Here is a 15,278-nt window from a genome sequence, read left to right as displayed (position 1 = left end):
TCGAATGTATTTATTGTTCTGTACGCTCTCTGTAAACATATGGACTTGTATTTTTTTTATTGTGATAAAAATAAAGATGTAGAACAACTAAGTTTGCAGGTGTTCATTTGTGGAAGTGGAAAGATGAGAGTATGAGTGGCAAAAGAATGAAACACAGACTTGAAAAACACACAGGAAGACATTGTGTTTAATTGCTTTTGTGCACATATTTAAAAGACAAAAACACACACCAGTCTCTGCATTTTTTTCTTCTTTATTTGAAATGATAAATCTCTAGAGTGTGCCTCTTTAAAGCAGAGCAAAAATCAAGCACAGGACTGCATAGATAAGATAGATTCTCATATTTTAAACAACCCTTGAAGGACCTCAACGTACTGCTTATAGGCCCTAATATATATATATTTATTTTTTTAAAACATCTTTGGCGTCAACTCAAAATATAGCATAAAAACTCTAAATCTAAGGTGGCACAGATGCAGCAAGATGAAGTCGTTGCAGTGGTAACTCTTAATGAACGCTGCCCTCTACTGGTGAAAATGGGGAAGCTAAATTCTCAGAAAAGTACTAAAAGTCACGCTGCTGTTAATATTAAGATCACAGTGGTTCATAATATCTACAATTATCAGTCTGAGAATGACCTGCATCAGTCAAAGCGTTCAAACTCTGTATGTCCTTCATTGCAGACATTCATATGTGCTCATGTTGATTTGCAGTGCAACGTGTTTCAGGACTGTAGGCAAATTACTCGGTCAGGAAATTCTTCATTATGCTTAATTTTTTTTAAGTCTATAGAGCTGGAAATATTTCAGTCAGAGCTACTGTGATATGACAGGACTATCCCAGCCTCACCATCGCTTTCCCAACCACACCTCCAGTCTTGCTGTATTTACTGTAACCAGGAAAAGAAATGACAGGGACGCTTGACTTCAGAAATAAATCAGCTAGTATTTCTCCTCTAGTAAACTCTGTTTTGTTTATTTCAAAAAGAAATTTTGTTTCAAAGTTATTTTTATTAACATAAGTAGGAAGATGAAAATTTCCATCCTCAATATGCTATTTAATTTAGCTCCGCAAGAATTTTTTTTTTTTACCTAAAACACACATGTAAATTTGCAAAATAGAAGCAATCTATAAGCAATTATAAAAAAATGTAAAGAAAACACTGCTTAATGGACTTGCAGAGAAACCTACAGCGCAATGTCATATTTTAGAGGCAGGTTTATCAAAGCAGTTAAATTATTAAAAACTGCTGTAAACAGAGGATAGATTGTTTTCTTGGAAAAAAAAAGGCCTCTTTTAAATGTACGTGTGGCTGCTTTAACGGTAATACAACATAAAAGAATGGTGGGAGCGTTTCTGCTTTCCCCAAAGCTGCTGTTACGCAGGAAAAGAGGGTGGATTTCATAAGAGTGGAGGCGCACCTTGTCAGCCACCAAACAGTCTCTCCATTTGACATAAATTAATTAGCTGCAACGGTAACTTGTTTTTTTCTTCTCAGTTTCTGAGCCAAATGAACAACACAGTGTATGTCAGTGTTTTGGTACCCCGCCCTTGCGCCGTGCGTAGTGTTGTCTAAAAGTTATTTCTCAGAGAAAAAAAGAATGAAGCGAGAAAGGCAACTGTCGATGAATTTATACAGTTTGAAGGGTGTGGCAGATGTCTTTGGGTTACATTTTCTAATCTATATTACTGTAGTGAGATTATATCCCTCAAGAGAAAAACATGGACTTGTTATGTTAAGAAAAGTTAGACGTCATCGTAGTGGGCTGCATGGTGGCATAGTTGTTAGCATTGTTTGCATGTAGCAACTACTTCCTGGGTCCGAATCCCTACCTCGGGTCTTTCTGCTTGGGCTTTGTATGTTCTCCCTGTTAAGGAGTGGGTTCTCCGGGGTACTCCGGTTTCCTCCGACAGTCCAAAACCATGACTTTTAGGTTACTTGGTCTCTCTAAGAGTACCTTTAGATGTGAGCGTGTGTGGCCATGGTTGACTGTCCTGTTCACCTCTATGTGGCCCTGTTTGGGGTGTACCGCACCCCGCACCCAATGATTACTGGATTTGGGCACCCTGCACGGATAAGCCGTTACATTATGTGTTGAAAAGTGAGACTTTCAGCTGCTTCCGTTCACTACTCACTGTTTTCCAAAACCACTGCACTGATGGCTTAGACAGGAATCCTGCTGACAGTTGTGAATGCTGATGGCGGTAAAAATGCTATTTAGGACAACATATACGTGACTGTCCCCAGAACATGAAAACATATATAACAACAAAGAGCTACAAGCCTGAACTGAAATAAAAAGGAAAGTAGTTAAAATCCCGATAAGAGGCCTATTTGGTCACTCGAGCAGTACAGTATTTTCTAGGCCAAATCAGCTCACGACTCAGATAAAGATAAGCACTGGTGCCAAACTAGAGAAATCTGACACTGTTGTGTCTTTTGATGTGTGGCTGGGCTCCTTTTCTGTAAGTAAATGTAATCTTACAATATTTTGGACATTTATGTTTCAGTTGTGTTACAATTTGTAGTTATTGTTTCTATTTTCGTCAAACCAAATACACTACATAAACAAGGCAGACTAATCTTTCTATAAATTTTACTGTTTGATTATTCCTTTCCCTTGAAATGGACTGCTGAGTAAAGCTGCAATGACTAGCGATGGAAATCACCGTATGGCACAATATACGATAAATAACCAAAGATATAGTAGTATTCCACTAGAAGACTTTTTCAGCAAACAAAAAAAAAAAAAAGATTAATGGATAGACATATTAAAAGGATCCATTTCAACAATAAAACTAACAAAAACTAAGCAAAAGTGCTGGGGTATCCTGTTAATGTTGTAATACTAAGGTTATTTGGCTGCCAAAGTCAACATCTTCAACAAAGGTCAACAACTTCATGAGGAGTAGCAAAATCCGTTAAGATGGCCTTGTTTTAATAATTAAAATTTATATGGTTCATTCATAAATATAAATTACTTGAACACCCAAAGAAGGCCGATGACATTTTGTCCCACCTCTTATGTTAAGGATAAAAGTGCATGTTTTATACTGTAATCCTCTTGCCTTTTCATATATAATATAATTTTATTTTTTGCTATTGCAACATACATTCCAAAGAAATGTGCCCTCTGCATTTAACCATCCCTTAGGGAGCAGTGGGCTGTCACTGTGTGGCCCCTGGGGAGCATTCTAGGGCCAAGGGTCTTGCTCAGGCACCCAGAGCGGCAGTCTGTGGGATTCAAACCAGGGAACCTGCAGCCTTCCCAGGATGCAAGCAACCTGCTCTAACCACTAGGCCGCCACTCCCCATTATGTAATATTGTGAGACGGGTCATACAGCGGTACCTCTTAGATTATGAAGAATAAATAAAGAGATTTTAGCCCGGTTTGCTCATGACGTGGGGAAATACATAAAGACGTGTGAGTAATTTGGACACATATTCTTTTCATGCTTGTTGCTGCTTGATCTGCAGATCTGCTTCCGTTAATCTCCTCCTACCTTCAGGCCAGCCCAGGTTTAAATGGGATTAAATTTCAGTGTTAGTCTGTAATGTCTCTTATGCAGTAAAGTCCCAAGCAGTGAGACACACTTTCTCTTTGTCTGAGCCGGATGACGTAGCAATATAGTTTACATTTTACTGCAGAGATTACAATTCTCTCCGGCGCTATGAAAACAGTCACCACAAAGGCCTCAACCGTAACACTTAACCTGCCAGAGCCAGGATCTGACGGGTCACATCAATTCAGTGATGCTACGTTTAGTGAATGTCGCATTTGAAAGCATGATGGCAATGGATGGTTTGCGACCTAGAGGCTCGGGGATCGCCGCGGCTCCCTCCGCATCCTCGCCGTCTCTGGCGTTACCACCAAATCACCGCATGTTACCACATGTAACCATGTTCGTAAAGCCAGAGGGTCACTGCGTGATGGTCGAGATGCTGCGGGACCTTTTCATGATGAGGCGCACCTCCACGTCAGGGAGGCTGTCCTGTTTGGTCTGGGCGCAGCCCTCGTCTGCCGTGGCCATGTGGAGGTCAAATCGCAGCGACACAGACTTCTTCCTCAGCTTGGGGTTCCCTCTGAAGAAGGAGCCCTCCCACTCCTTGATCACCTTGTCAATCTTCTCTGTCCTGTGAGGAGATTGTGGCAAGAAAAGATCAGACGATCATTTGGCGCGCAGGACGTTCGGACAATAAGCGGAGAGGCAGGAAACTAGCATGGGACTGGAGCCTGTTTGAACTCACTGAACATGGTTTGCAGCTCTTTTCCTGATCACACATACAGAACAAGTAAATATGTGGTAAAGTACTTTACCGAGTACTTTGTTAGCCTCGTAAGACCATGCTGATCTCGCGAGCTTTCAAGGTTTCACTCGCAGATCAGTCTGGCTACTCTCCGTTAAAGAAAATTTGGAGCTGTTCACCAAACGAACGTCCAATCAGCGTTGGCTTTGAGGCGGGTTGAGGTGTGACGCAACGAGAAGCGCGACAGTTCAGTCTAAAGAACATGGCGGCTTCAGCCGATGAAACTAGCGTTAGCGTGGCTATTGAGCAAGTTTTATCGGAATTACAGAATATTTCTTAGCTGAGCTATCAAGCCTTTACCTGCAGCAGCAAGAGTAGCTTGGCTTGTGGTTGTGTTACGAGCGACGACGAAGCATGATGACGAGTACGTCATCATGCTTCGTTGGTCTGATTGGTTTATTTGGCCCGTCTATCACCAACATAGGCCAATCAGCTAACCAGTATTTTCGCCCCTTCCCAAAATTACTTCAACGGAAGGTTTCCAGATGGATATGCGGAGCAAATCCATCTGGCGGAGTCAGGTAAGTACTTTGTACCTTCTATGCATGCTATGTTATTCAGCAAGTGTCGTCATCACACAAGATAAGAGCCTTAAATATGAGCATTCATTTAAACGCATAGAAGAAGAAAAAGGTCCTGCAAAGTCCCGAGGAGAGCGGTGAGGGGGAAGCTGAATTTCAATGAACGTACGTATATGGCCAGGGGAAAATGAAAGTAAAAACTCAGATATGTTTTGACTCATGAGCATCAGCAGCAGGGGGTGGGCTGCAAAAGCTGCACCAACATGCAGCTTTTTCCTGGAAGCGTCCCAACATCGGGCCTGCATATTGTGCTTGAGATGAGGGAACAAGGGCAAACGGAAACGAGTCAGACCGAGACGGACTTTCTGGAATTCACGTTTTTCTATGAAATAGATGGAAGACAACAAGCGAAGACTTGAGACAGGAACGGGGAAATGAATCATGATTACGTTGATCATCTATTGGATGGTGTGTTTTCCATGAATAGCTCTGTGGGAGTCCCTTTGTTGGAGCTAAAATACTATTTCACTTTCCAACAGTGGTGATGCAATGCATTGGCGGTAAATTTGTTTCAGTGCGACACAGACCAGTGCAATATTGTGAGGTGTAAAGAAATTAACAAATTGCTTAAGTTCTTAAAAATAAAAATCTCAAGACATTACAATGCTTTGAGTTCGGTCCCCTTGAGCCAATATTGTGTAAAACCATCTTATGCTGCACATACATCTGTGAGTCTTTTGGGGTCTGTAGGTAAAAGCTTACGACGTCTACAGACTGAAGTTGTTGCTGATTCTTACACCTCAAGCTCAGCCAGACTGGATGGAGAGCATCTTTAGACAACACTCTTTAAATCTCGCTGCAGATTCTCTGATGGATTTAGGTCTGGGCTTTGACTAGGCCATTCTAAGATTGAAATGCTTTTATTTAAACCATTCCACTGTAGCTCTGGCTGCATGGCGGGGTTGCTGACCTGCTGGAAGGTTAGATCTCCAGCCTAGTTTGTGTTTTGCAGCGTCCAACAGGTCTTCTTCCATGATTTCTCTGTTATTAGCTCCATCTTTCTACCCATCAACTCTGACCAGCTTCCTTTTCCCCGCTGAAGAAAATGATCCCCACGACTTGATGCTGCAATTGAAGGTATTGAAGATGCATGAACAGCCTTGGCTTCTTTTGTCCAGAAAATACAGGCCTTCTAAATCAAGATGTGACAACAGCACCCCCTGCTGTTTGGTCTGTACCTGCAGTCAGTAGTGTGATGAATACTATTTATAAACTCCTTAAAATGTGCAAACTCTTTCTTTCAATATTAATGGCTTAATATTAATTTTGCCATATGAGGTTCATAGCTGGTTAAACGCTGACTGCATGTACGGGTCGGGCTAAAAGCCATTTACATTGTTAAGATTATATAGTTTAAAAAAAGTGTAGCAATATTGATACATTCTAGTTGTTGAAAACCATTGTTATATGTTATAAATTTACCTATATATATATATATATATATATATATATATATATATATATATATATATATATATATATATATATTAGACAGGTTTGTCGACTGCACAGCTGGTAGTTGTCCGGTCAACAGACATCTGCTCTGTGCTGAGCTGTGGATCTCTGCAGCCTTTACCTCAGTCAGCCTGGGCCTTTTGGGCGCTTCTCTGATTGATGCTCTCCTTGCCCAAAACTGTTATTTGAAGTGGGCTGTGAGATGTTCAAATGTGTAACCTAACTCTGCTTTTAAAGTTCTCCCTGACCCGTCTGCTGTGTTTCTTGGTCTTCACGGTGCTATTTGCTCTCTAACGTTCTCTAACAAGCCTCTGAGATTAACCTGCACAAGGACGGACCCTCTTTAATAATTACGTCAATTGTGAAGGCTGTTTTTTTTTTAGGGGTACGGGCGTAAAGAGGAGTGATTTATATTTGTAACACATGTTGTAAATAAAACACACTGAAGTTTGTGGGTGTACTGCGGCAGAAATGTCTGAATGTTCAAAAGGTGTGAGTACTTTTGCACGACATTGGCTGATATTGTTTTTGGGGCTTAAGGATAATTGATAGGATTAGGATGATGTCACCAGGCTTTTCTGTGGGTTTATTAAAATATCACTTTATATCAAGGCTTTCATAAAGTATGACGAACCATTGTTTATGATGCTTCTAAAAGATTATATCTGATTATCAAAATAAAGTCTTGCTGCTGATGTGTATTAAGCCATGCTCTATCCTTACATAAAGCAATGCGCTCCTAATTGACTGTGTATTTAAGTCTGCTGATGACACTATGATGCCTGCTAATCTGCAGTATAATCAACCCTGCAACTGACCTGGAAAAGACACATTTTCACAAGAAGACATTGTTTTGATGAAGCGCTACTATTCGGTTTTTCAAAGAAAATGCAGTCAGGTTAAAGTCCTCAGTTTGGTTTCAAAAGGCAGAATCTTCAAAGCAAAACCGTTGCGGTAGCTTTGAACAGAGGGTAGGTTTGCAGGATGCAAGACTGAGCAGCAGCACGCTCGGATGACATCCACCTGCTGATTTGCTGTATCCCAGTAACTTTATGTCAGCGTTCTTTTAATGTTATATTACTGCTTCATTGAGGTAGAACTGCTCAACCTGAAACTTCGCATGGATTGTTTGAACAAAGAGCATCAAAAAGCCCCGACTTTCCCGACAGGCTAGTGGCCCTTCTAGGAGTTAGCTCAGTAGATTACGTAGATGAGCCTTGGAGAACTAACAGCAAGCTAAATTTACGCGGACACAAGTAATCAGAATAAAGAGCCAATCGGAATTAAAATTTATCTCGTAAACACGGCAATCGGAATATTGCGATCGGGATTAAGATCATCGGAATGAAACTGTTTCGCGAACCAGACGGGTGCTTTGTTCCTATCGTTAATCCGAACAGCATCCATCTAAACACTTATTCCGGTCATGTCATCCAGATTGGAGCAAACTGCCCTGACAGCACACATTACACTTATGTCTCTTATCCTGTAACGCAGAAGACCAGCAGCACCTGTTGCTGGGCCCGCAGCTTTATTGGCGAGGGCAGTATCATCTTGACCCTTCCTAGAACCCAGTGCGGGTCCATTGTGGGCGCTCAGAAGACAGAACTAACACATGGCCGTGTCTGTTTGTATATGATTATTTAATGAAGTTTATAAAAGTAAAAAGTTATTTTTCTGCGTTTTTTAAGGATATCTGAGGGTGCATGTCACAATGCTTGTATACTGAATAAAACCTGGCGCTTGTAAATGTACATCACAATCAATCCGATAGATATTTTTTTGCCCGCATAAATTATGTATTCGGATTATCATATATTTAAATCCAAAGAAATTTTGTGTGTATAATCACGTGTGACCAAAAGCTAAAAAAAAAAAAAAAAAAAAAAATTCATGAGGTTCAGAAGGTCCTGTTTGTTTGTTGCAAAATAGATTTATAGTTTATCAGTTCAAAACTATTTTATTAATGTGATCATTTTAGATAGCTAGTGCTTTATAATTGAGGTAAAAAAAGAAACGCAATGCTTCAGATGCTTAAAAATGCGAGAGGTACACATTGCACAGCGATGGCATTTTTTGGTTAAAAGTACACGTTAGCAAGCGCCCGTGTAGCTTTCTCCTTCAACGTTATCAGACTTTGTGCATGCCTCTCGAACCCGAAGCGTACAAAACTATTCCTCCCACGTCTCATCCAACAACAACACAGCGCCACACCCTGAAAGCCCGCGCGCCAGGCGTGTATCTCCACATCAAACGCAAACTAACACAGCGGCCAGGTTCCCATGCAACACCACGAGCGGTTACTCATGAGAACCTGCGATGCCGAGCCAGCGTTTTTATTGCGTGCGACCTGCTGGATGTTGTAAAGCTGGTAAGCCCTTGTCTGTTGGAGCAGACATCGCCGGGGTGGGGAGATAGATGATGAGCTGATGTGTCACTCAAAGAAACACTCCCGCAGTTAAAAACTGAGGGGGGGGGGTGTTGTGGATATGTGGTATGTTTCCAGGAGATAAAAGGGAGCCAGACAGTATTATTTGGAGGGTATTCACCTGGATGATGTAGAGCCGCCTGTGTTACAGAGATACAATTAGTGCTTGCTGCCACAAAGCGCCCACATTTCAGCCTGAGGCACAGCTGCTGACGGCAGGTCAACGGGGTCAAGAGGAGATCGATACTTACTCGATGGTGCCGTGACCTTCGGCGCTCTCCCGCACCACGTTGCCCTGAAGAATCTCTTGAGTCTTCACAGTGGACAGCGGCAGGTCTTTATCCAGCTCCGGCTCTGCAGGAAGACATCCACACGCTGACACACAACAACACAGCGCGGCCGCGATAAGGTTCTCTGTGTGGGTTCCCCACCTGTGAGGATCACCAGGCTCCGCTGTCTGTACAGCTTGCTCTTCTTCGGTCCTTCGTCAGCAGGAAGGAGCGACGGGATATCAGGCAGAGGTTCCGATTTCGGCTCGTCCGGAGTGACAGCGGAGTCGCTGAAGCTGTTCTCCGTCCCGTTTTCCTTCGGCTCCGACGCGGGGGACCTCCAGGGCCGCAGACCGACCGGCTGGGGGCATCGGCCCATGTACCTGCGGACACGAGGATCCATGGGAGCCCAAAACAGGAAGTAGTTGGCCTTTTTCCAATCCTTAGGTTCAACAGTAGAACGGTTATGAATTAAAGGTGAAAAAGAAAACATCATGCAACCATTTCTGGAATTCTGAAGCCCTTTGATCTTTGCTCTAATTTTAATACAAGACTTGTGCATGAAATGTACATCAATCTAACCTCAATTAAAAATCCTCAGATTCTCCAACCCGAAAGAAAGAAGTTGAAGTTTATTACGTGGCCATTTACAGTGCCTTGATCGGCACATTTTGCCACGTTACAACCTCCATTTTTTATGTATTTTATTGGGATTTTCTGTGATAGACAAACAGAGGAGAGCATAACCGCGAGGAGGAAAGGAAATGATAAATGCTTCTGAAAATGCGTCACACATAAAAATCTAAAAAGTGTGGCTTGCATTTGTATTGAGGCCTCCTGGGTCTAAACGTTGCAGTGCCGCGTTTCGCTGCAGTTACAGCTGCAGGTCTTTAGGGGTATGTCTCTAACAGCTTAGAGAGTCTACATACTGAAATGACTTTCAGCTTTTCTTTGCAAAGTAGCTACAGCTCAGTCAGATCAAGTGGAGGCCAGTCTCTAACAGGGTCTCTTTCACGATTGTCCAGTATTAAGCTGCAACTGTTTTCTCGTCAGATCTCTGATCACCTTCTAAAATAATGCATGGCCGCAGCATGATGCCGCCACCATCATGTAGCGCCATTGTGATGTTGCGCTCAGGGCGATGTGCAGAGTAAGTTTTCTGCACACGTCATTTTAAACGTAGACACAAAAGTTCAGCTTTTAGTCTCATCTGAATTCTTCTACATGGTGGGTGGCAAACTGCAAACAGGACTCATTTGTCATTATATTAATTATTATTTTTTTTCCCCCTTGTGAGTAGCTCCTGAATTTACTGGCTCCTCACATCCCCAGTCAGCCAGTATCCCAGTCATGCACGACCGTGTCCTGGTAGGTTTGCAGTTGTGCCATTCTTTTTCCATTTTCAGACAGTGGGTTGAACAGTTCTCTTGCTTTAAACTTATCGACAACTTGATCCCTGACCTGTTTCCTGTGTCCCTTTATTTGCGGATGCTGGGCTTTTTCATGGTAATGGACCGTACTGAATTTAATGTAAGGACACAGAAGCTAAGGAGGCTGACTGTGTACAGTTGCTACACTTTTCAGAAATTGTTTTTTTTGGTCAAAATTCTTGACCACCACGTCTCATTTACATTCACCTTAAAATTAATTGCCCGTTTGTGCTGGTCTATCATGTCAAATCTAGAGAAAATGTCATTCAAACTTGAAAAAACATTAGAAGGCAATGCATTCCTTCAAATGATCCAGCATTAAAAAGGCAAGTGTCTCACTGCAGAGCCAGCTAAAAACCACATCTTACCAAATTACCTTTGACACATTTGCTGGCCTTTGCTCTTATCTTACCGCTGGAACGTTTAAGATCTGTGCTTTGCATGACAGCGTGCAAGAGTCCTCAGCCAGGACTGGACAGCATCACTTCATGTTGCATGCATGCCACGCTTTTGAACCAAGACCACAAAAAGGCTTTGCACAATGGAAAACAGAGTATACACCTCTGCATTCTTGAATATAAGATGTTTTGGATGATCATTTGCATCCTTTATACGAGTACATACCAGCGTCTGAGCTTTCCGTCGTTTGCATGCTTTGAGGCAACTCTTGCTTTTACAAGGATTCCTGCGTGTTTGCTTTGGCATAAGCTACTAGGGTGCCACCCTTCTCAAACATGAGCAAACAATCAGATGTCCTCCCCGTCGTCAGAAACCTGCCCATAATGTCTGCGAGCAGCAAAAAAAAAAAAAAATCATTTTCCTCAATTAAGTGACAATTGCATAGCCCAGACAGGCACCGCTTCTGCCAAGGTGCTCTACCTTTTTTCATTGTCCACATTACCTGGGAAGATAATTAAAGGCCCTGCTAAATACTGCGTAATAAAACATGTTGAAGCTGGGAAAAAGACAGGTCATACAGCTGTCTGCACTCTGTCATCCCGTTTGATAAAAACTCCCATAAAGGTCAAAGATAGGTTCCTTCTTCATTATTTGAGATTTCTGCTCGATTTCAAGTTTTATATTCCCCGAGCACACGGGAACGTCTCTGTTTCAGCGTGCAATTATTGTGGATTTTTACCCTTGATTTGCAGAGAATCTACATGATCTGAGTCACAAAGAGCTGCTTCTTTGTAAAGAGCTATCATTGAGATCTTTTGGTGAAAGAAACAATTAGAAGGTAATTTTGTTGACTTTGTTGGGAAGAGCAAAAAGATTAACCACCTGCCTTACTCGTGTCAGCTAAGTGAGTTTAAAGCCTTGTGTTTACACAGACTTTACACAAAATGAGGTGTATCGCTTTTTTTCCCCCCTTCCAGTGTTCCAGGAAATGGCTCTTAAGTAAAAGTGCAAAGCAGGAATGTTCACGCCAAAACCACAAAATTCCCACCCAGTAATTCCTTCCTGGTTCCACTGAGGTTCCCCCTTCCTTTCCTGCGTCTCACCCTCACCTGCCCTCCTCTCGCTCCAGGAGCCGTCGATAAGTGCCGATCTCTCGCTCCAGCCTCATCTTGGTGTTGAGCAGATGGCTGTGGCGTTGCCGTTGGGTGGCCAGGCCGCTCCTCACCTGCTCCAGCTCGCTTTCCAGCCCGGCGATAACCTGGGAGAGGTCGTGCAGCTGGCTCGAGTACAGCTCCTGGGTGTGCTGCAGGGAACACTCCAGACCCTTTTCCTGCAAATCGTAAAAACGATAAACATTTAGGAATATAGCTGGAGAATTTTCTTCATGTACTGGTGATGGAAATTGAAAGTTATTCAATGAATGCTGAACCAAAGTGGATCTGTGGTAGAAAACTACTACAAGATGTCCTGAACTCGCCGTTCCCATAGTGAAACATGGTGGTGGTGGCATCATGTTGTGGGAACACCTATCTTGGATGGATGGAGCTAAATCCAGGGCGATGCTGGAAGATTTTAGAGGGTGACAGTTGAAATTGAGCCTGTGGTTTATCTCCCAGCGGGTCAAGGACCCTAAAGTCACAGCCAGAGCGATGTTGGAATATTACAGATCAAAGCTTATTTGTCAAAGTCCAGCTCTAAAACAATTCAGGAGTCGGTTGCAAAGTTTGAAACTTATCTCAGATCCACTTCCTCCGTTTTATTCAGGGGTGGTTAAAGCGTTGAATACCAAAACAGTAGCAGATGCAATTGCAGCAAACTAAAGCACTACTTCCCCTCCATCTTACAATCTATACTACTTTGTATTGGTCTGTCACATGGAATCCAAATTAAATACCGATTGGTGGTCGTTGGGAAAACCTTTGCACGGCCCTGTATCTAGATATTGTCATGATTTGTCTTGGATGAACCCAGAACACAGACACACAGAGCTGGTTTCCAGAGTTTATTGAAGCAGCAAGAAGTGGATGATGAAAGCCAGAGTAATTTACCAGACGGAGGTTGTAGGGGTACAGGAACTGGCAGACGGGAACAGACAGGAACAGGACCAGGACACGAGCAGGAACAGGACAGGTATGATGTTCAGAGGACTGGAGATGAACCAGTGACTATGGACAAACTGAGGTGAGTTTATATGGTGGAGTGAGTCCATGGTGATTGCAGCCTGACAGGTGTTCCTAATCAGGACTGCACTGGAGACGGAGCGAGAAATGTTCAGTATGCAGCCCCCAGGCTGCATCATGACAGATATAAGGTCTGTAAGGTCTTTAGGAGTTATTCGCTTCTACAAAGAACAGCACCCAGGAGGCTGAATCTTCTTTGCAAACATAATTGTCACGTAGGTTTGCATATAGCCTGTATTGACTAGTTTGCCAAGCTTAAAAAAAATAATCAACCGCTGTTTTGCATTTCACAGAAACTGCCTCTTTGTTGCGTCTTCCTTAAATCGTTAACTCCTTGGAAGAAATATTTTTAATACTTTAATTACTTTCAACTCTCAACTTCATCAGGTTGCAAAATAGATTTATAGTTTATCAGTTCAAAACTATTTTATTAATGTGATAACTTTAGATAGCTAGTGCTTTATAATTGAGCTAAAAAAAAAGGAACACAGCAATGCTTGCAGAAATTAGGGCTGTTGTTGGATCTGTATTGAATCAGTGTGATCTGTGTTACCAGATTAGTGTCCAGGTGTGGTTCTAACTCATGTCTTTGTCTTCAATGTGTTTTTTATGTGATTTTATACACCCAAGAATATTATGAAAACAGATCAGCTTTAAGAGATAAGATAAGATAAGATAGTCTTTATTGATCTCACAATGGAGAAATTCACTAAGGAGCTGTACAATAAAAGTTAATGTAAAAAATAATCATCAGTTTAGGCAATATTAAGAGCCTGAATAAAAAAAAAGGAAATAATGAACAATGCCAACTACTTTCAGTGTCTGTCTTAACCCATGAAATGTTTCTTCAGTTACAGGACAAGTTGAAAACAGACTTTCTTTGGAGCTTTTTCTTTCTTTCTTGTATTCTTTTTTTCACACTGCTTAACACTGCAGCACTTCCACCGTTGTATTCAGGGATGGTTAAAGCGTTGAATACAAAAACAGTAGGAGATACAATTGCAGCAAACTACTGTTTCACAAAGCACTACTTCCCCTCCATCTTACAATCTATACTACTTTGTATTGGTCTGTCACATGGAATCCAAATTAAATACTGATTGGTGGTCGTTGGGAAAACCTTTGCACGGCCCTGTATCTAGATATTGTCATGATTTGTCTTGGATGAACCCAGAACACAGACACACAGAGCTAGTTTCCAGAGTTTATTGAAGCATCAAGAAGTGGATGATGAAAGCCAGAGTAATTTACCAGACGGAGGTTGTAGGGGTACAGGAACTGGCAGACAGGAACAGGACCAGGACCAGGACACGAGCAGGAACAGGACAGGTATGATGTTCAGAGGACTGGAGACGAACCGGTGACTATGGACAAACTGAGGTGAGTTTATATGGTGGAGTGAGTCCATGGTGATTGCAGCCTGACAGGTGTTCCTAATCAGGACTGCACTGGAGACGGAGCGAGAAATGTTCAGTATGCAGCCTTCAGGCTGCATCATGACAGATATAAGGTATGTAAGGTCTTTAGAGCTACTGCTGGAGTTATTCGCTTCTACAAAGAACAGTACCCAGGAGGCTGAATCTTCTTTGCTGTCACGCAGATTTGCATATAGCCTGTATTGAGTAGTTTGCCAAGCTTAAAAAAAAAATCAACCGCTGTTTTGCATTTCACAGAAACTGCCTCTTTGTTGCGTCTTCTCAAATCGTTAACTCATTGGAAGAAATATTTTTAATACTTTAATTACTTTCAACTCTCAACTTCATCAGGTTGCAAAATAGATTTATAGTTTATCAGTTCAAAACTATTTTATTAATGTGATAATTTTAGATAGCTAGTGCTTTATAATTGAGCTAAAAAAAAAGGAACACAGCAATGCTTACAGAAATTCGGGTTGTTGTTGGATCTGTATTGAATCAGTGTGATCGGTGTTACCAGATTAGTGTCCAAGTGTGGTTCTAACTCATGTCTTTGTCTTCAATGTGTTTTTTTTTATGTTATTTTATGCACCCAAGTATATTATGAAAACAGATCAGCTTTAAGCTGTAAAATAAAAGTTAATGTAAAAAATAATCATCAGTTTAGGCAATATTAAGAGCCTGAATAAAAAAATAGGAAATAATGAACAATGCCAACTACTTTCAGTGTCTGTCTTAACCCATGAAATGTTTTTTCAATTACAGGACAAGTTGAAAACAGACTTTCTTTGGAGCTTTTCTTTCTTTCTTG

General features: G+C 41.8%; 1 protein-coding gene across 6 annotated transcripts in view; it reads right to left on the bottom strand.

Moving 5' to 3' along the window:
- Positions 1-186: 186 nt before the first annotated feature.
- krt222 (keratin 222) overlaps positions 187-15,278 on the bottom strand; it is a 51,381-nt gene continuing 36,289 nt past the window's right edge. For all 6 annotated transcript variants that reach the window (XM_021313069.2, XM_036137076.1, XM_036137075.1 and 3 more), the window contains 4 exons: positions 11,982-12,202; positions 9,206-9,426; positions 9,026-9,128; positions 187-4,136 (listed from right to left, as the gene is read on the bottom strand). In XM_021313069.2, the coding sequence (XP_021168744.2) occupies positions 3,923-4,136; positions 9,026-9,128; positions 9,206-9,426; positions 11,982-12,202 (759 nt within the window). In that variant the 3' untranslated portion in view covers positions 187-3,922. The remainder of the gene's footprint in view (positions 4,137-9,025; positions 9,129-9,205; positions 9,427-11,981; positions 12,203-15,278) is intronic.

This window comes from Fundulus heteroclitus, chromosome 5, assembly GCF_011125445.2.
Source record: "Fundulus heteroclitus isolate FHET01 chromosome 5, MU-UCD_Fhet_4.1, whole genome shotgun sequence".
Classification (NCBI taxonomy): domain Eukaryota; kingdom Metazoa; phylum Chordata; class Actinopteri; order Cyprinodontiformes; family Fundulidae; genus Fundulus; species Fundulus heteroclitus.
The sequence above is the reverse complement of the archived record's forward strand: the minus strand, read 5'-3'. Positions and strand labels throughout refer to the sequence as shown.